We start from the raw sequence: 21,586 nt of genomic DNA, 5'->3' as shown, positions 1-21,586 counted from the left end.
GACTTCTAATGGAATGAAGTATTATTGCTGCTGGTATAGAAATTAGTGTTAATTTTTGTGGAATAAATCATGATCACTAGCGGTACAAAAATTTAGGCCTAGAAGAAAAACTAGTGCTGACGCACAGAACAAATACATACACAGATAATTCACAGCTACTAGTGAAACAAATACCTGGACTAAGCTGACAAATTGACAGTGTAAATGCAATAAATCACTGACTACTAGTGGAACAAACTTTATTCTTGAGAATCAAAAATTTGAGCTAAGTGAAATATATTATGATTACTAGTGGAAAATAAATTCAGTGCTCATGACATAGACACAGATAATTGATGGCTAAACAAATATCTAGACCAAGTGAAAAATGTCTCGATGCTCATGGAACAAATTACGTCCACTACTGGAACCCATTTTATTTATGGGTGAACAGAAATTTGGACTAAGTGGAACAAATCACGACTACTAGTGGAACAAAATTTGGTTAACACATTGGTGGCTACATCCACTCAAGGAAAGGGTGGTTCAATTGCTCACTAGAATTCCAGTACTAACAGAACAATAGCCCCCCATCCATCTACAGTGTAGAACCAGCAACCATTAAAAGATGTCCAATACAGAAACTTTGTAGAAATCCACACTACATACTGACATATACTTATTGTACATGATGACACTAGTTGGCATCACTAATTTATTTGTCTATTCACTAATTTTTGTTTCACTCTCCCACACTCTACTTAACTATTCGCCCGAGTAACTTATGCAGTGGTGGTGCTGGCTAATTAAGCGCTAATAGTTCGACCGCCATCGACACAAATGACCTGGCCGGTGATGAAGGAAGCTGCCGGCATACATAGGAATGCCACCGCCGAGGCGATCTCGACCGGCTTGCCGCTCCGCAGTAACGGGGTCTTTGAGTGCTCCCGCTCCAAGGACTCTGTATCCATCTGCCCAACATGTCCACAAGAACATATGAGATGTTGGAGCCCTTTTACTCCCCATGTAAAACTGAACTTATTATTATCTCATAGAACTTTAATTTGTTTAAAATCCATGTGCTGTTGTTTAAAAAAGATAAACCTATGCTTCCTACTAGGTTATATATTTCGTACATCTTTGATCATATCGGTTGTGATAAATCCTGGGGCCACGCCATTCACACGGATGTTGTTGGGAGCCCACTCAGCGGCCAAACTCCTAGTAAGCTGGTTCATTGCACCTACATATAAACAGTATAATAAAGGAGCAGAAAGATAACCATGCATGACAAAAAAAAGGAGAACCATGCATGACATAGAAAAAAGCGAACATGCATGACAAATATAAGTTGACATCCGTCAATCCATATTAGCTTTTGTGTTAGTTCAAACTTTATAAAGTTTGACTAAGTTTATATATAAAAAGTTAACATCGAAAACCCAAATGACTATAAATAGTACTTCCTCCCTTGTAAAATAAGGGTCGCTGATTTAGACTCAATTTCTGCCACACTTATTTTGGGACGTGAATAATTTGGTGTTGTCAATGTTGTTACATTTTATTTGCGAAACAAATGTTGTTACATTTTTTTCTGCAATGAACTTCATAAAGTATGACTTATGCCAAAATTAATTAGCGTACAACACATTTTAAAAAGGAGTATGCACGTACTTTTTGTGATAGCGTAGATTGCGGAGCCTACGAAGCCAATTGAGCCTCCAATGGAGGACATGTTGATGATGCTGCCTCCTCCGGCGTGTACGAGAAGAGGGCGCGCGAGTTGGCAGAGATGGAAGCTCGACTCCAGGTTGGTAGCCATCACCTTGGAGTACTCCTCCGCCGTGCACTCCGCGGTGGGCTTCACCAGCAGCTGCCCCGCGTTGTTCACCTACAGTACATGCATATACATACTCCCGATCGCTAGGCGCTAGCAATACAGAAGACACACATGATCCACAGTTTACAGACACATATAGAACTCACTAGTATGTCGAGCTTGCCGTTGAAGGTCTGCCGGACGGTGTCCATGAGCCTCTCCCTGTCGGCGCGCACGGAGACGTCGCAGGCGGAGACGGTGACATGCAGGCCCTTCTCCTCCCACCGCCGTCGGCACTCCTCCAGCTCCGCCGCGTTCCGGGAGCAGGCGTGCACCCTCGCACCGAACCCGGCGAGCTCCTCCACGATGGCGTACCCGATCCCTTTGCTGCCGCCGGTGATGAGCGCCCTGGCGGCGGCCAGGGTCCACCTCCCCTCCCTGCTCCCGCGCTCAGCCGCCATCTCGATCTCTATGCAGAGAAGAGGGCACTTGTTGGTTGACATTTATAGCCAGGAAGCTGGGGCTCGCGCAAAGACACACCGAAGCTGATAACGTTGGGCGGCCGCCTCCACTGACTTCCAAAGATCCGAGTGCGGCGTCACGTGGCTTCCTGAGTAGAGACACGGGCGGGCGAAATATCTTAGTCAGAGGCCGGGCCACGCGCCGGGAGCGCGAGCATGCCATCTGCGCGAGCGGCATGCCATCTGCGCGCGCGGCGTGGCCAGAGCGCGTGCACGCCACGATAGGAGAGCGCCTACGTGATACCACTGCGGCGCCGCCGTCCCCTGCGTGACTCCCATGCTGCGCGTCTGGTCTACCTGCCGGAGCCTTATCCCCGTTGCGCCGCCACTATTAGACCTTGCCGCGGGCCCGCTCAGCACTAATTTTTCAATCTAATTTTACCAACCTTTTCATGCACTTGCAGTTCAAAATTTTATTATATTCACTAAATGTCTAGAAATGCATTTAATGGTAATTAACGAATTCCTCAAAAATGCCATATTTAGCACATTAAACTCAGTTGTCCATATACACACATCACTATGAACACATGCATACACACCATACTTCTATGAGCACTTTCGATATACTGAGCCGAGATAACAACTCACAAAGTCACCATATGCGCATTCCTAGTCGACGGGAGCGTCTCCTCCCACTGAACGAACATCGCCTGAAAGCCTAAATCTCTACTATCTAAAAGAAACGTAAGGTTCCCTCTCCCCTCTTACGTTCCCCTCGCTTCGTCCAACCTCTCGTACGACCCCCTCTCCCCTCAATCGATTTTCTTTTCTCCCCACCGATTTTCTCCTGCTGGTTTTATCCTTGGTTTTCTATTCCTTCCTTAATAGGTAATCCATTCATGTATGGTAACCTCTACTACTCCCTCTATTTCCTCCCCCGCCTGATTTTCTATTTAAATCGGTTTTTAATTTTTCCGGCTAAACCAGGATCAATCTTTGGTAACTCATTCAATTCTCATATGGTAAGCGATCTCTTCTTTGGCAATGCATAACGCAATCAATTCACATCAATCACGCATATTCTTATATTCCTTATCTTGGTTTATTTCCTGCGTTTTCTGCATATTGATTTTTTTTCTCTTCATAAATATCTCTCCCTTCCTTTCCAGATTTCATCTCATTCATCTGATGATCGTGTGCCCGCCGCGCTAGGGTACTCAAGACACTACCTACTCTTTTGCTACGATCCTGCTCGAGGAGAATAGGCCGGAGCACCATGACAAGGGAAGATCGTGGTGTTGTTGAGTACTCGCCTCGAGTCTACGGCAGCAGTGCGGGACACACGATTCCCACCAAACCCGCATCACACCTTTGCGCACCTACGTTGATTGCCGCCGCTGAGCCGACGTCAATCGCCCTGAGCTGCTGAGCATCACTGCTGAACCAGGCCTCCCATGAGTGTCTTCCACCGGTTCATGATTGGACGGCGGACTCAGCCTTCTAACCTACTCCATCGCGGCGTAGAACCGTCACCAAACGTTTTTCATCACCGAGCCATCGAGAGACGGGAAGCAAGAAGATGTCCTTGGAGGTCGTGCAGCTTTTCGGAAGGACGGAGTTGGCCAGACCCCATCCTCCCGGGCAAAATGACTAGCTGAGCCTCAACTCCTGGAGACGGCGGCTAGCGGCGCGACAAAGGACCTCAATGTTTTATAAAATGCTTTCCTGTTTATAATTTTCTGGTAAGTTTCGTGACTGCTTGATTGCCATATCTAATGTACCTTTTCCTTGGTATAGTTACAAGGATCTGGATGATGGCGAGCTAGCCTGCATGATGCAGTCATGTACGTTACGGGCAATGGCCTGATGGCCAGCTAGCTTCTTCCTTAATTGCTTCAATGTTCCTCTTTCTCTTTGTCAGGGTCATCCCATGAATATATTTACTCAGGAAAATCAAGCGCTCATTACACACTGACTATTATTTGTATTGCAGAAAACGTAAATCATTTACAAGCTAGAAGGAACTCATCATTCTAAGAATCCGGTTGTACTCTTAGTTAGAGGTTGGAAAAAAATGTAAATATCCTTGTAAGACTAGCAATATTTATATTCCCCATGCTTTTTCCTGTATATATTATCTAAGTTGGTTAATTCTTTTCACAACATTCTTATGTCTATTGTTTTCGTCACAAGAATTTATTATTTAGTCTAGTAGGGTGTTTTGTATTTGCATGGTTGTACCCAGCATAGGGTTAGTTTGTTGATAAATGAAAAAAAGGCTTTTTTGGCTACTAAGATACAGAAGAACACGATGAGGCCATGCCTCTGCATCATCACCAATAATATTCATTGTGGCCATGTATGTATGTGATTTAGGAAGAATAATATTTGGGAAAATATTTGTGGAGTACAATTGGAGAGAAGGATTGACAACATGATTTCATTCATGTCGAGCCAAAAGTAGAATGCGGGCAGAACATGCATTTTTATATGCGGTAACTCGGGGATAGATAAATAGATTATTTGTTAATATGTGTCGTTTGAGCTATACCTATCTATATTTCTGTAGCAACGCACGGGCAATTACCTAGTAAAGTTTAAAAAATACAAGCACTAGTGCATAGTCTCGGATTTGAACCCTGATGGGCTGTGTCCAGCACAAGAAACCTAACCATATCAGTTAGGCTCAGTTTGCAAAATGCCAAATTTCGACTTAGATCATGTAGTAGCGTATCTTGAGTGTAGAAGATTATTAAAGGCCAATGGATGAAACAACAGTCGTATCGTCTTCAAACCTGACTCTTGGTGCCTCTCTAAAACCACGTTTCTTCCTCCAAGATAATTTAATTTCTAGGCTGTGTACGTCACAAATTCTATAATACCTTCTCAAATTTTTACCACTGTTTCTAGATGTCATATGAGGGAACCATGCCAACTGAGGGAGTGCTGGATTAGGGGGTGTCCGGATAGCCGGACTACCATCATCAGCCGAACTATCACCAGCCGGACTATCATCATCGATCGGACTCCAAGACTATGAAGATACAAGATTGAAAATTCGTCCCGTGTCCGGATGGGACTTTCCTTGGCGTGGAAGGCAAGCTTAGCGATACGGATATGTAGATATCTTACCATTGTAACCGACTCTATGTAACCCTAGCCCTCTCCGGTGTCTATATAAACCGGATGGCTCTAGTCCGTAGGACAGAATAACAACAACCATTACAATCATACCATAGGCTAGCTTTTAGGGTTTAGCCTCCTTGATCTCGTGGTAGATCCACTCTTGTAAACATCCACAATATCAATATCAATCAAGCAGGACGTAGGGTTTTACCTCCATCAAGAGGGCCCGAACCTGGGTAAAACATCGTGTCCCTTGTCTCCTGTTACCATCCGCCTAGACGCACAGTTCGGGACCCCCTACCCGAGATCTGCCGGTTTTGACACCGACATTGGTGCTTTCATTGAGAGTTCCTCTGTGTCGTCACCGATAGGCTTGATGGCCTCTTCAATCTACAATGACGCAGATCTTTGTATTCGGCGGCTTCGCACTGCGGGCCAACTCACTTGGCCATCTGGAGCAGATCGAAAGCTACGCCCCTGGCCGTTAGGTCAGGTTTGGAAGCCTAAACTTCACGGCCGATATCCGCGGGGACTTGATCTTCGATGGATCTGAGCCACAGCCGAGCGTGCCGCGCTGTCACGATGGGCACGACCTAACTCTGCCGCCGGACAACACCTTGGAGGCCGCACACGAATCCGCTCCGACCCATAGTCCAGAGCCGATCACTCAGATTGAGGACGGATGGCTGGACACCGCCTCGGGAGCTGCAACTTCTACGGTGATGGAGCCGAACACTTACCTTGTCCCGCATAAAGCTCATGACTCCGAGGTGCCGGACTCCCTGCCGGACTCCGAACCTCCTGCGCCCCCCGCCAGTCGAATCTGATTGGGCGCCGATCATGGAATTCACCGCTGCGGACATCTTTCAGCACTCATCCTTCGGCGATATCTTAAATTCGCTGAAGCATCTCTCGCTATCCGGAGAGCCCTGGCCGAACTACAGCCAGGATGGTTGGGACGCGGACGACGAAGAAATTCAGAGCCCACCCACCACCCACTTCGTAGCCACCGTCGACGACCTAACCGACGTACTCGACTACGACTCCGAAGACATCGACGGTATGGACGACGATGCCGGAGACTATCAAGAACCAGTGCCTACAGGACACTGGAAGGCCACCTCGTCATAGGACATATACATGATGGACACCCCAAAAGATGGGGATGGCGAAGAAGCAGCGGAGGCCGATTCCTTAAAGAAACAGCCCAAGCGCCGACATCAGCGGCGCCGCTCTAAATCCCGCCACAACAAGAATATAGATTCCGGCACAGGAGATAATAACACCCCGGAAAGTGCCGAAGACAACCCCCTCCAGCACAATCCAGCGCAGGAGGAGGCAGAAGCAAGCCCTCACGAGAGGGCGGCAGACGAAGAGGTCGAGGATGATAATTACTTACCTCCCTTTGAATTCGTCGTGCCTGAGGATCCCGTCGAACAAGAGCGTTTCAGACGCAGGCTAATGGCCACGGCAAACAGCCTAAAGAAAAAGTAGCAACAGCTTCAAGCTGATCAAGACCTACTGGCCGACAGATGGACCGAGGTCCTCGCGGCCGAAGAGTATGAACTCGAATGCCCCTCCAAAAGTTACCCAAAACGCAAGTTTCTCCCCCGACTAGAGGAGGAAGCGTACAAACCTGCATCACCAGCGCACAATACGGCAGACCGACCACCTCGTGGCCGCGACAGAGAGGCATGCAAGCCCTCCACCAAAACCGTACCCCGGCATCGCTCAAAAAGCATGAAGCCATGGGGGAACGCGCCGGACTTGCGAGATATATTAGAGGACAAGGCAAGACAATCCAGATCTATCTATGGATCACGTGGGCGCCCCAAGACCCACGACGAATACCGTCGCGCCAGATACAACTACTCCGGCCGGGCCGAACACAGCAGACAACGCTCTCTCGAGCTACGTCGCGATATTGCTCAATATAGAGGCGCCGCACACCCACTATGCTTCACTGACGAAGTAATGGATCATCAAATCCCTGAAGGGTTTAAACCTGTTAATATCGAATCCTACGATGGCACAATAGACCCCGCGGTTTGGATTAAGGATTATCTCCCCCATATACATATGGCCCGCGGCGACGATCTTCACGCCATCAAATATCTCCCGCTCAAGCTTAAAGGACCAGCTCGGCATTGGCTTAACAGCCTGCCCGCAGAGTCAATTGGATGTTGGGAAGACCTGGAAGCCGCATTCCTCGACAACTTCCAGGGCACGTATGTGCGACCACCAGACGCAAATGACCTAAGCCACATAATCCAGCAGCCAGACGAATCGGCCAGGCAATTCTAGACACGGTTCTTAACAAAGAAAAATCAAATCGTCGACTGTCCGGATGCGGAGGCCCTCGCTGCCTTCAAACATAACATCCGCGACGAGTGGCTGGCCCGGCACCTGGGACAGGAGAAGCCGAAATCCATGGCAGCCCTCACATCACTCATGACCCGCTTCTGCGCGGGAGAGGATAGCTGGCTAGCTCACAGCAACAACCTCAGCAAAAACGCTGGCAGTCCGGATACCAAGGACCGCAATGGCAGGTTGCGTCGAAACAAAAACAAACGCCGCATTAACGGCGACAGCAATGAGGATACGGCAGTCAACGCCGGATTCCGAGGCTCCAAACCCGGTCAACGGAAGAAGCCATTCAAAAGAACAACTCCGGGCCCGTCCCATTTGGACCGAATACTCGACCGCTCCTGTCAAATACATGGAACCCCCAAAAAGCCAGCTAACCACACCAACAGAGATTGTTGGGTATTCAAGCAGGCAGGAAAATTAATCGCCGAAAACAATGACAAGGGGCTACACAGCGATGACGAGGAAGAGACCCAGCCGCCGAACAACAGAGGACAAAAGGGATTCCCCCCTCAAGTTCGGACGGTAAACATGATATACGCAACGCATATTCCCAAGAGGGAGCGGAAGCGTGCACTAAGGGACATATACGCGATGGAGCCAGTCGCCCCAAAATTCAACCCATGGTCCTCTTGCCCGATTACTTTCGATCGAAGAGACCATCCGACCAGTATCCGCCATGGCGGATTCGCCGCATTGGTTTTAGACCCAGTCATCGATGGATTTCACCTCACGAGAGTCCTGATGGACGGCGGCAGTATCCTGAACCTGCTTTATCAGGATACAGTGTGCAAGATGGACATAGACCCTTCAAGGATTAAACCTACAAAGACAACCTTCAAAGGCGTCATACCAGGTGTCGAGGCCAGTTGTACAGGCTTAGTTACACTGGAAGTGGTCTTCGGACCCCGGATAATTTCCGAAGCGAGGAGTTAATCTTCGACATAGTCTCGTTCCGCAGTGGCTATCACGCTCTGCTCGGACGAACCGCGTTCGCAAAATTCAATGCGGTGCCGCATTATGCATACCTTAAGCTCAAGATGCCAGGCCCTCGTGGAGTCATCACGGTCAATGGAAACATGGAACGCTCCCTCCGAACGGAGGAACATACAGCGGCTCTCACGGCAGAAGTACAGAGCAGCCTTTTAAGGCAATTTTCAAGTCCGGCCGTTAAACGACCGGACACGGCCAAACGCGCCCGGAGAAACATCAACCAAGACCACCTGGCATGTTCCGAGCACGCGTAGCAATGCGGCCTCAACCCCAGCCCTCGCTCAACTGTAAGACAAACTCTCCGCGTACATAATTACGCCCTGGAGATACCATGGGCATAGAAGGAGAGGCACAACCACAACAGACCCAGAGTGCGGTTCGACCACACCAGGGGCTCCCAAGTGTGTCGCTCTTTTTTATGTTTTATTTCTCTCTTTTTTATACAGAACTCTGTCCGGCGGCGAACCTGCCGAACTCATGATGCAACAGCCAGGGAGGGACAAAGGCCGCGACGAACACTCAGGTGGTCTCCATTACGAGCATTAAATTTGTTAAATACACCATTCCGCGGCCTACCCCTGGAGGGAGACGCCTTTAATTCGTTCAATCCCTTGCTTTCCGCACTATTTGTATCATTCCGTACTCATAACAGATCTTCTCGAATAAAATGCAGCACTTTTTGCCCATAATTGCATTACCTTATATATATATATGTTCATTTACGACATGTTGCATCCGTACATTTTGGTACGGCCAAATACACCAGGGGCTTATGTTCCCCGCATTATGGTGTGATAAAGTCCGAACACTTTCACAAATGCGGCACCCTGAACTTATATCATTATATGAATCGGCTCCGAATCATGTCTTGGGTCAATAGTTGGGTTTGCCCGGCTCCCATGTTTGGCACCTTACGTTCCGTTCTATCGGCTAAGGTAGCACTGGGAGAACCACTGCGATTGCGCCCCGGTTGAGCCGGGTTAACGCCTTAGTGGAGAAAGCTAAAACTGACTGTCATGATAAAGCGAGAGACTGGTCGCTGTTCGAGAGGTCCTTTCGGGTCCTTAAAGACCTACGCCGCTTCGAGCGAAGTTCCGGACAATGTCCGACGAAGGCGTGGATAGCGCCCCTAATTCGGTCTTCCGAATACTAGGGGCTTCGCCGAAATTTAAAATTATAGAATTCTATGGCTAAGTGAGAGTGTTCAAGCACTATAAGTCCGGTTGCCTTGTTCGTTGTGTTGAGCGCCTCCCTAGATGGACCCAAAAATGGGAACAAGATTGCTCAAGTTTATCCCGAACACCCCAGCACTCGTGGCATGGGGGCTGAAGCCGACGACTTGCCATCTCTCAGATTTAATAAACGGCCGCACAGAAGGTAATATTTTAAATTAACAAACGTTGCTTAGCGCATATGAATAAAGTTTTCAGCGCACATGATAACACATTGCGAATTTACTCAATAATTACGTCCCTGGGGCACTCATCCGCAATCTTGCGGGCACCCTTCAGGACAGTCTTATAGTACATTCCGGGCGTAGGATATTCCTTGCCCACTGGTGGCGCGTCAGTGATTAGCTTCTCCGCATCCAGCTTGCCCCAATGCACCTTTGCGCGGGCAAGGGCCCGACGAGCACCTTCAATACAGGCGGAGCGCTTGATAACCTCCACCCAGGGGCACGCATCCACCAACCGCCGCACGAGGCCGAAGTAGCTCCCAGGCATGGCCTCTCCAGGCCACAACCGGACTATGAGGCCCTTCATGGCCTGCTCGGCCGCCTTGTGGAGCTCGACCAGTTGCTTCAGCTGGTCGCTAGGGGGCACCGGATGGCCGGCCTCAGCATACTGAGACCAGAAGACCTTCTCCATTGAGATCCCCTCCTCGGCTCGATAAAATGCGCCGGCATCAGATACACTGCGAGGCAGATCTGCAAATGCCCCTGGAGAGCTCCGAATACGGGTAAGTAACACGTAATTTACATTCACATGCTTGCTTTGCATGAAAAATGCCTTACCCGCCGCTATCTTCCTCACCAACTCAATCTCCTGAAGGGACTTATGGGCATCGGCCTTGGCAGTCTTGGCACTTTCGAGAGCCGAGGCAAGCTCGGACTCTCGAGTCTTTGAGTCACGCTCCAAACTCTCATACTTTTCCATGAGAGCCTGGAGCTCTTGCTGAACCACCGCCACCCGCGCCTCCTGCTTTTCTCGCTCTGCCCGTTCGGCGGCCGCATTGCGTTCGGCCGCAGACACGGCCTCCTTCAGGGTCGCCACCTCGTTCGTGGCCCCTGCAGTGCCCATGTTATCCTTGTTATTTTTTGCAACCTAAATCCTTTTCTGTAAGGTACAATTTCAAAGTGGTGTTAATCACCTTCTTTGTCCTGGAGCTGCTTCTTGGCGCGGCCGAGCTCTTGTTCGGACCGCTCGAGCTCCTGCTTCAAAGCACCGACCTCCGCAGTCAGTGCGGCAGAGGTCAGCAGCGCAGCCTGCAACCCATATTGACATAATTTTTTTAGCAACCCTGCGTATATCTTTTTTTTTCAGATCCTCAGTCCGGCTTTTCTTTCCGAACACCGAACCGAGCATCAGGGGCTACTGTCTATGCGGTATTACATTGCATATTTTTAACTTCTTACCTCAAAGCCTGATAGAAGGCTACTGCAGGCTTCGGTCAACCGGCTCTTGGCGAGCTGTACCTTCTGAATCACCGCACTCATAATAGTGCGGTGTTCTTCCTCGATGGAAGCGCTCTGGAGCGCCTCCAACAAATTGTCCGGCGCCTCCGGTTGGATGGAAGCCGTCGGTGTCACGGTCTTGCCCTTCGTGCGAAGGGGCCGCCGGCCGGACTCCGGAACCACTGCGGGTTCTGATATGGAGTCCGGCGCAAAGTCCGGGAGGATGCCTTGTGGCACCTCCGGAGCCTCCCCCTGATGGGTCCCTTCTTGGGATCCCACCTCGGCGTCCTCGGTGTCGCGAGGGGTAGAGGCGGTCGGGATGGAGTTTACGTCCGACGGAGCCAACGACCCGCTCGATGAAGCAGGGAGATCATCACTGGCCGGACTACAGGCAGCATGCGGCATCAGAATGACACTATGTGACGCAGAAAAAGAAATTATAAATCATTCAGGAATCCGGATAACTACGATCTCGCCGGAGGCCTGGCCGTTGAAGGCCATTCTTCCTCGCCAACGTTGATGTTGGCGGAGCTGTCCGGGGGAATAGTCCTTCCCCTCTTGGACCCTTCGGCCTCCCCTGTTGGGGAAGCTTTCCTCTTCCTCTCTCCCTCCTCTGGGAGAGAATCCTCTTTCTCCTCCTCGTTTTCGGGGGAGGAGTCCGCCTCGGAGTCGTCGGACACCTGAAAATGGGAGCTCTTCCGAGCACCCTTGGCCTCCTTCTTGGCCTTTATCTCCGGCACCACGTGCGGTGCCGAAACCAGCAGCCTCGCTAGACGGGCGTCTACTGGGTTCTCTGGCATAGGAGCCGGGCAGATAATCTGCTCCGCCTGCCTCATCCAGTCCTGTCAAAGGAAAAGGGGAAATTAAAACCCGCATAGAGTCAAACTATGAAAAGCAAGTGTCCCGTAAAGGGGTAGAATCACTTACCTCGTCGGCCTGGCGCTGCGAGCAAAATCCGCGATCTTCAGTCACGGATGCGGGGGCTTCGGCGCCCTTAAACAGCACCCTCCAGGCGCCTTCGTACGTCGTTCGAAGAGCCTGCTCAGCGCCTGATGTTGTTCCGGATTGAACTCCCACAGATTGAATGCCCGCTCTTGGCATGGGAGAATCCGGCGGACGAGCATGACTTGGACCACGTTAACCAGCCTGAGCTTCTTCACCAGCTTCTGGATACAGGCTTGGAGTCCCGTCAGCTCCTCCGAACTACCCCACAGCAAGCCCTTCTCTTTCCAGGAGGTGAGCTGCCTGGGGATATCAGATTTGAACTCGGGGGCCGCCGCCCACTTAGGGTCGCGCGGCTCGGTGATATAGAACCACCCCGATTGCCACCCCTTGACGGATTCCACAAAGGCCCCTTCGAACCAAAGGACATTGGGCATTTTGCCCAACATGGCGCCTCCGCACTCCGCTTGAGTGCCCTTCACTACCTTCGGCTTGACATTGAAGGTCTTGAGCCACAAGCCGAAGTGGAGCTGGATGCAGAGGAAGGCCTCGCACACGACGATAAACGCCGAGATGTTGAGGATGAAGTTCGGCGCCAGATCATGGAAATCCAGGCCGTAGTAGAACATGAGCTCCCGGACAAAGGGGTGAAGTGGAAAACCCAGTCCGCGGAGGAAGTGGGGAAGAAAAACGACCCTCTCATGGGGCCTGGGGGTGGGGATGAGCTGCCCCTCATCGGGCAGCCGATGCGCGATGTCGCCGGACAGGTAGCCGGCGCTGCGCAGTCTTTCGATGTGCTCCTCCGTAACGGAGGAGGTCATCCACTTGCCTCCCGCTCCGGACATAACTGGGAAGGTTGAGACGAGATGTGCGGGCTTGGGCGCTGGAGCTCGAGTGCGCGGAGATGGATAAGCAAAGGAGGAAGAAGGCGTGGATGAAAAGGGTGAATCCTTATCCCTTATATGGGCGGGCGAAGTCTACGCGTCCCCCACCGGCCTGGTAAAACTCGCTTATCCCCCAAGCGTCACCATCAATGGCGCGGTTGGGTTACCCACGTCCGTATTGATGAGAATCCCGGATTACGGGGGAACACGATCTCTGCTTCGACAAGACGTGCCAAGGAAACCGCTTCGCTAAATGCGCTGAGGTGGTAGAGTAAAAAACGATTCAAGTAATGGCTTGGTAGTGGTGTGACGTCATGCCGCGAAAAACGTCAGCAGATTGAACTTGTGTATATATTATTCTCTCTATGGTGGAATGTGGAATTTATTTTGCAGAGCCGGACACTATCCTGGTGTTCATAATCTTCTATCATTTGGAGGAGGAACCCGCCTTGCAATGCCAAGCAATATACGCGTCGGACTTATTGTCATGGAAGCCTGGTTCAGGGGCTACTAAGGGAGTCCTGGATTAGCGGGTGTTCGGATAGCCGGACTACCATCATCAGCCGAACTATCACCGGCCGGACTATCATCATTGACCGGACTCCAAGACTATGAAGATACAAGATTGAAGACTTTGTCCCGTGTACGGATGGGACTTTCCTTGGCGTGGAAGGCAAGCTTGGCGATACGGATATGTAGATCTCCTACCATTGTAACCGACTCTATGTAACCCTAGCCCTCTCCGGTGTCTATATAAACCGGATGGCTCTAGTCCGTAGGACAGAATAACAACAACCATTACAATCATACCATAGGCTAGCTTTTAGGGTTTAGCCTCCTTGATCTCGTGGTAGATCCACTCTTGTAAACATCCACAATATCAATATCAATCAAGCAGGACGTAGGGTTTTACCTCCATCAAGAGGGCCCGAACCTGGGTAAAACATCGTGTCCCTTGTCTCCTGTTACCATCCGCCTAGACGCACAGTTCGGGACCCCCTACCCGAGATCCGCCGGTTTTGACACCAACCTTCATGTTTATAGGACTTTGTTAGCACTTTTAGAAATTAAAGAATCAGTAAACTCCATGTTCGGGATAAAATCTTGGCACCCTCATATTTGATGCTTATTTATTTTTTTCTTGTATAAGGCTTAAACATAGACTCAAGAACACAAATATGATTTTGCAATCTAATTTTGCCAAAATTTTCAAGCACGTGCAGCCCAATTTTTTATTTTTTATTTTGAGCCAGCTGCTAGCCTTGTTGATTATTTTTTCTCTATCTTTTTGAATGACGACATGATCTTCGAGGATGTTTGGGTGCATCACCGGGATTTAGTGTATGTTAAGAACACCTGATGCTACCTTCATCTTAAACTATAGCTAGCTTGTAACCAGGATTCCCTCGAAAAAAAGAGAAGCTAGCTAGTAACAGCAGTGCTGATCAGAAGACAAACAAACAACAAATGATCTTGAACTTTAGAGACTAGAGTACAATGCGATCAATGCTGCTACATATGCATTAACATAAAATGATCGAAAAATACACACTAGCTAGTTACACACTGTATGTCCGAATAAACATGACCAGTGCGACCGAGCAACTAGCAGCTACTGTAACCCTAGAAGGCTTGTACGGGAAGCACTCCCGAGTTCCACGAGCGAAAGAAGGGCAGCATTGGAAGCATGCTCGGGTCCGGCGAGGCGTCGAAGCTCGGGCCAGAGAACATGGAGCCTATGTGCTGCACTGTCGGTTTCAGAACCATCGCCGTAGTGTCGTACTCCTTGTGATACTGCTTGTCGCTCGTCCAGCTCTCGGCGGCAGCTTGTGTCGGGCTAGGATTCTTGTGCGTGTCCCAGCGATCAGCGGAGGATGAGCGGCTCGGCGGCAGCCGCTTGTTGCTATCCCACCTCCCGCCGGGGCTCGTGCTGCTTCGCCGGCTTGACGAAGACGAAGACGAGGACGTGAGGCTGCTGCCGGAGATGTGTTTGTTTATGTCCCAACGCTGGCAGGAGGAGGCTCGGACGGGAGTTGAGCTGCTGGAGCACGACGAGGCTGGGGTCGTGGGCTTCTTGTCCTTCTTGTGCGCGTCCCACCTCTCGACGGAGTCGGCGCGGCCGGGCTTGGGGTTGGACGCGAAGGAAGCCGGCAGGATGATAAGGCAGGGCTTGGTGGGCGGGGTCGGGAGAAGACCCGGGAGAAGGGACGCGGCGGATTTGGCCATTGCTCGCTCAACGGAATACATTGGTGATCTCTCTTGATCCAAGAAACACCAAGCGCTTTGTCTTTGAGAGAGAGGAGGCGCCTTGGCCTTGGCAGGAGAAGGAACAGATGATCTGAATATGATGGTACGATGGATGGAGTTGGGTGGGTGTGTGCGTGCTATATATAGATTACAGCTCTTCAGCTAGGGCACGCCGAGTCGGCCTGCAAGAGACATCTCCCGCACTGACCTACGGCTCCATTTCGAATTAGGGCCAGGACCGTGTTCGACCGTTAGTCGTCCACGTACGAGACTACATTTCGGATTAGCAGTGCGCTAGCTAGATAATGAGTCGCTTCGTCGTATCAAGAGTATTTATTTTCTTTCTTCCCTTTATCGCCGTACTTACCTACAAATGGGCAATCTGGCCAGCGGCGGGGTTGAATTGACACGTACGTATCCCACGCTAATTTACATGTTCGGCATGCACATACACTCATATATGTGAGCCGCTTCGATTGTATTGTATTAAAAAAAATTACTTTCTCTGTTGTTCTTTTTGCGGGTCAATCAATACATTCATTGATTTTTTACTTTAGGTTTATCAATAGTACCAGAAGTGTCGGAGTATTGGGCCACGGATAGGCTAACCCGAGTCCCGGAGCCTTCTAAGACTTTGGGCCGGCTCCGACCCACGAGACTCCAGAATGGAGCACAGCCTTCTGATGGCCGGCCGAAGGCCGCCCAGTGCCAGCAGACGGCACCAAGATAAGCCGCCTCCTAGCAGACGGCCTCCGGAGAGGCCGGCCTCTAGCAGGCGGCCACCAGGCGTCCTCAGAATATGTGCCCCTCATCAAGAAGACAAGACAGGGCGAGGCTACGATGTAGCCCCGTACCCCCGGATCCCGGGCTTGGCATGGCTACAGTGTCCCGTACCGGCGGAGATCCCCGCACGACGCGACACTATTGCCATTCCCCCTTTACGCCACTATTGACCGGCGAAGCCCTGTTCCCACGATGGCCTGTTGGTACGGCCCACAGGCGGCGGGCCCTACTAGGCAGGGAGAGCCCGAAGGCGCCCGACGCTGGACCAGCCGGAACTACGGGAGGCCGTACCCCAGCAGGCGGCCGGACCCTCCCCCGAGGGCAGTATGACATCAACCAGACGAGGTGCGGTGTTGCTACAGTGATCTCCCACCCACCAGGCGGCGGGACTGTAACCACGCTCCCCTGACCAAGCCCGCATCATTAACACCATGGCTACAGTGATCAGCCACCAACCAGACCCGCCAGCGGCGGACGCAGCTTGTCGGCTCCGTACCGGAAAGGTCGGAGGACCCACCAGGCGGCGGGCCCCAGCTGCCGGCGGAGAAGCCGGTGACCAAAGACGCTGACAGCCGGGTCCAGCACCCGGCCGAGTTACCATTGTACCCGTGGGGGGTAGGCCTATATAAACCCCCCAGGGCAGCCATGCAAAGGGTTCCGAACCTGATAGACCTAGACTCATACCTAGAGGAAGAAGAGAGCTAGTCCTGCCTCCTTCAACCTCTAGCATACAGCTCAAGGAGCACCTTGTATTCACTAGAGCCTTAGTGATCACGCGGAGACCCGCAGAGCAGGATTAGGGGTATTATCTCCAAGGAGAGCCCCCAACCTGGGTAAAGTACGTCGGCGTTCGTGTCTACACCTTATCCCGCTTCCGGGCACCGGCGATGTTTTACTCGCTCCCACCATAATAAGTCATCCCTTGGCATATGTCGCACCCACCCCGACATTTGGCGCCCACTGTGGGGCAGTACTATGCTACCACGCTGCTGGTGGTTTCGCAGTCCGGGCAGGACCATCTTCGTGTTCAGCGCCACGGCGTCGCACCGTCTCTCCGATAGCAGTCGGGGGCTCGACGTCGACAATGCCCACGGAATGACCGCGCGGGACGACGCGTCCTCGTCGTCGGCCTCGCCCTCTTCGTCAACACCGTCGCGATGCCGGCCGTCCGTCCCCGCGCGCGCGTGGGGCCTCGCTTCGGTCGGCCGCATCCATCCACACGCCGCTCGTGTCTGCCTCGCTCCGTGTTGTGCCTCGCTCCGGCTGAAACGCGCGTTCGCCCCTCCACATACCATCTACAAGCTAGCTACTCCCTCCGCTCCCAAATATATGTCTTTTGAGAGATTCCAACAAATGACTACGTACGGAGCAAAATGGGTGAACCTACATTCTAAAATATATCTACATACATCCGAATGTTGTAGTTCATTTGAAATGTCTAAAAAAACTTACATTTAGAAACGAAGAGAGTAGATGCAAGTCAAACCATGGTCAAACCATAGCCATGCACTACACATAATCAGTCAGATGCAAGTCGGACGCTTGCCCATGCACTCCAAAAATCCATCGCAGTGCTGCCTCGCCGTAGCTGCTGCTGTTGCGTCCTCGAGCTGCTTCGCTCACCTCCGCCCCGAGCACCAGCAGTGGCCGTGACGCTCGCCCATGCACTCCAAAAATCCATCGCAGTGCCGCCTCGCCGCTGCAGCTGGCCGAGGCCGCCACCTGCCTTCCGGTCTTGCGCGCTCCGCCAGCTTCCCCAGCACCGCGTGCGTCGCCCCGCCTCGTCGCGCCCCCGCAGCCGACTTCTGGACCCCTCCGCCTTGACCGGCTGCGGTGGCCGACTTCCTCTGTTCCGCGTGCGTTGGGTTGCTGCGCTCCGCCTTGCGCCGCACCCGGCCGAATCCTCACGCTTGCCGGCTCCCGTCGCGCGCCCTTTGGTCTTCTGCGCGGCTGGTTCAGCTCCCGCAGCCGGCTCTCCCCGCACGCGCCGGGTCCCCACCCCTAGCACGTCCTGGCCGGGTCGCCTGCTGGCTCCGTGTCGCTCACACCGCCTCAGCTCCGCACCTGAGCTCCCAAGCGCGCCGGCCGCCTCCCGCCCCCGGCCGCGCCCCGCTCCGCCTGGGCTCCCTGCTGCCGTTCGCGTGCGCCGGCTTGCGCCGGCTTGCCCTTGCAGCCGGCCCGCGCGCCGACCTCCCGTCGCTCCGCTGCTTCGAGTCCGGCTGCCCGAGGGGCTGGCTGGAGCTAGAAAATAAAGAGTGAGGTGGGGGACGGCTGCTCGCAAAGGGCCGGCTGGTGGAAAAGTAAGGGCCGATCGTCCAGTAGGCGGAGAAAAGAAAAGAAAAGATGCCGGCTTCAAAAAAAAGTGATGAAGAGCTGTGTCCTACTGGTCAAGGCCGGTTGGGAGAAAAAGAAAAAAGAAGGAGGCCGACTGGTGGCGTCCGGCTGCTCACATGCAGTCGGACAAAAATAAAAAGAAAGAAAGAAATAAAAAAAGAGGGAGAAGCCAGCTGGAAAAATATTGCCGGCTGCCTATCAGCTGGGCGGACAAAGAAGACGAAGTAGTTGCCGGGAGATCCGGCCCGACTGCTCAGCAGTCGGCCCGAATCTCGGGGGCTACACCCAGCGGGTGCGCTGACGAGCGCCCGCGAGAAAGAAGACAAAGTAGTTGCCGGGAGATTCGGCCCTACTGCTCAGCAGTCGGCCCAAATCTCGGGGGCTACACCCAGCGGGTGCGATGACGCGCCCCCGCGAGGAAAGAAGACAAAGTCGTTGCCGGAAGATCCGGCCCGACTGCTCAGCAGTCGGCCCGAATCTCGGGGGCTACACCCAGCGGGTGCGCTGGCACGCCTCCGTGAAGATTGCAGCCAAGAGAAGAGTTTTGTCCGGCTGCCAGCAGCTGGCAGAAGAGAAAAAGCAGAAGAGGGCGCTGCCAGACTCCTCGCCGCCTGGCCGGCTGCGCCAAGCCGGCTCGGCTGCCTTCCGCTCGCCGCCTGGCCGGTCAAGCCCGACCGGCTGGACCCTCCTCGAGCACCCAGAGGCTCGAGGGCTACACCGAGCAGGTGCCCTGACGCGCTCCGCGAGTGCCGAGTCGCACCGGCTGTCTTCAACGACCGCGACAACTCGAAAATCAATGTGAGCTCCTCACCCGCATATTTTTTGCACCACACAAGCACGATGCTCAGGGGCTATCTCCGCATATTATTACAGTTGCACCACTGTTCACCCCGGTGCCAGCCAGAGTTGGCCCGGAGGCTGGCCGCTTGGCCTGAGACATTTTTTCCCGCAGACGGCTTAGTAGCATGCACAATATCAAAGGCCCACCTCTCAGCCACATACCGTAGAGCGGCTATCCGGCTAGCGAGAGCAAAAGCTGGAGGTCACCCCACGCGAAAAAGGTCCGAGAAGAGAAACGCTTCGGTTAAATCCACTCCCAGAGTCTGAGTACTGTACACTCCATTTCGCGGCCCACTCTCAGCCACAGACAACAGAGCGGCTGTCCGGCGAGCAAGAGCACAAGCCAAAAAGCGGAGGGAACACGAAAAAGATTGAAGGGGCCTCGGACGAAACCGAGTCGGCACCCTCCGGATAAAACTTGCAATGCTAAAAGCAATCATTTGAAATATCTGTGTGGACTAACTTTGTCTTTTGCATGATCATCTCCATGAACACCCGCCAAAAAACCTCCGCCCAACTTTGCCAAGTTGCCCGGAGGCTTGGGGGCTACTGTCGAAGTAATTGGCGACGGGTACCCCGAAGATGGCAAGACAATAATTCAAGATATCGGGGCTAGCAAAGCCCCTCAGTCCTACTGCCCGGCTGCTCCTGCCGGCTCCCCGTCCGACTGCTCTGCCCAGCCGGCTGTCGGCCGCTGACCGCGCCAACCAGCCGACTGCCGACTGCGCCAACCAGCTGACTGCCAACTGCAGCCCGACCCCACACCGACAAGACACCGACAAGACGGCCGTACCCGAGCACTATTCACGTGTCACCTCAGCCATCATGTACAGTGACACTTGTCCCTGGGCATTATTTATGAAGTGACCCAGGGGACAAGTGTGACACCCCACCATGCCACTACCTAGCTTACATCCTAAGCTACCCTCACTATATAAGCTAGCCATCCATCCATCCACTCCCCCATTCTCACATACACTCACGCATGAGCATACACATGCTCACGGCCATGAGCATGGCCGGCCACTAGCATGCCACATATGAGGCATATACGAGGCCAGATGCCTATGGCACTGACCTCAGATACAGCTCCAGGAGCACTCTGTACTAGATATATCAGATACACTCAGTCATGCAGCAGTAGGAGTATTATCTCTCCGGAGAGCTCCGAAGCTGGGTAAACTAGCGCGTGCTACTCGCATATCCGTCCCTGGATATTCCAGCAGCAGTCTTGCCCACCATGATAAGCCATCCCTTGGCATATGTCGCACCCAACCCCTGACAAGAAGAGCCAGCCTCACGCGACCTAAGCGACCCTAGCACTAGGGATCCTTGCCTTTTGCCGGCGCCGCCGCAGATCTTCATCGCCTTCCGAGGCTTTAGGCCATGGAGGCGCGGTGTACCTTGGCCTTATTTGCCAGTGGGAGGGCCTCTGCTCCATTTTCAGATGTCCTTTTGTATTTGTTTTGGGTTTGTGTCCTATTTCTAAGGCGATACGTTGGCGACATTATGGAGATGGAATAAGGTTCTTTCTATCTAGCCCACGTTCCGATGATGTGTTCAAATTTGTCGGAGGGCGTATGGTGATGTTTCTTTGGGGAATCTCGCCAAATTCTTTCGGTGTTTGCCTTCGGTGGCTCTATTTGGATCCGGTCTCTGTTTGTCCATGTTCGTGTGTCTACATGTTGGATACTTCCGATTTACGCTTCTCTTCATTAGCGACGGTTGCTGATCTGGTGCGATGGTCCTATGAGCCTCACTCGGCTCAGTCGGCTCCCTTTATGTGCGAACGCATTTCCAATGCATCCCTTTATGTGATAGCCTCACTCGGCTCCCACCACCCTCACTATCTTCACCGACAACGTGCTTGGGCTCGAGCTTCTTTCTTTGTTTTTCCCTTGAATTATTCCTTTATGTGCGCTTCATTTTACTTGGGAAAACGTTTAGCCTCGGTGCGCCGGCCGAACGCTCGGCCGGTGCTGTGCCCCTCGCTCGCTCGTTCTTTCCACGTACGCTAGGTGGGCCTGAAACGAAACATTTTCTTTTTTTCTTTTTTGGTTCTTCTTCCTCTCGCATGCGCCTCCTCTGTCCTCTCGTGAGCGCCTCCTCTGTCCTCTCGCGAGCGCCTCCTCTG

The 21,586-nt window shown here is 52.4% G+C and overlaps 1 protein-coding gene across 1 annotated transcript; it reads right to left on the bottom strand.

The window, feature by feature from the left end:
* Nucleotides 1-521: 521 nt before the first annotated feature.
* LOC123117713 (noroxomaritidine/norcraugsodine reductase) lies at nucleotides 522-2,311 on the bottom strand. The gene is made up of 4 exons (XM_044538409.1): nucleotides 1,966-2,311; nucleotides 1,654-1,870; nucleotides 1,116-1,222; nucleotides 522-950 (listed from the first exon to the last, which is right to left on the bottom strand). Exons 1-4 carry the CDS (start codon nucleotides 2,299-2,301, stop codon nucleotides 786-788), a joined length of 825 nt encoding a protein of 274 aa, XP_044394344.1. The 5' UTR covers nucleotides 2,302-2,311; the 3' UTR covers nucleotides 522-785.
* Between the last annotated feature and the right edge of the window lie 19,275 nt (nucleotides 2,312-21,586).

Source organism: Triticum aestivum, chromosome 5B, assembly GCF_018294505.1.
Source record: "Triticum aestivum cultivar Chinese Spring chromosome 5B, IWGSC CS RefSeq v2.1, whole genome shotgun sequence".
NCBI classification, from domain to species: domain Eukaryota; kingdom Viridiplantae; phylum Streptophyta; class Magnoliopsida; order Poales; family Poaceae; genus Triticum; species Triticum aestivum.
The sequence above is the reverse complement of the archived record's forward strand: the minus strand, read 5'-3'. Positions and strand labels throughout refer to the sequence as shown.

Excerpts from the sequence above, each read along its gene's own strand:
- LOC123117713 (XM_044538409.1), bottom strand. The coding sequence starts at position 2,301 with ATGTCAACCAACAAGTGCCCTCTTCTCTGCATAGAGATCGAGATGGCG. Across the intron at positions 1,871-1,965 it reads ACGGCAAGCTCGACATACTA|GTGAACAACGCGGGGCAGCT; the intron begins GTGAGTTCTATA and ends CATGTACTGTAG. Across the intron at positions 951-1,115 it reads CAACCGATATGATCAAAGAT|ATGGATACAGAGTCCTTGGA; the intron begins GTACGAAATATA and ends CATGTTGGGCAG.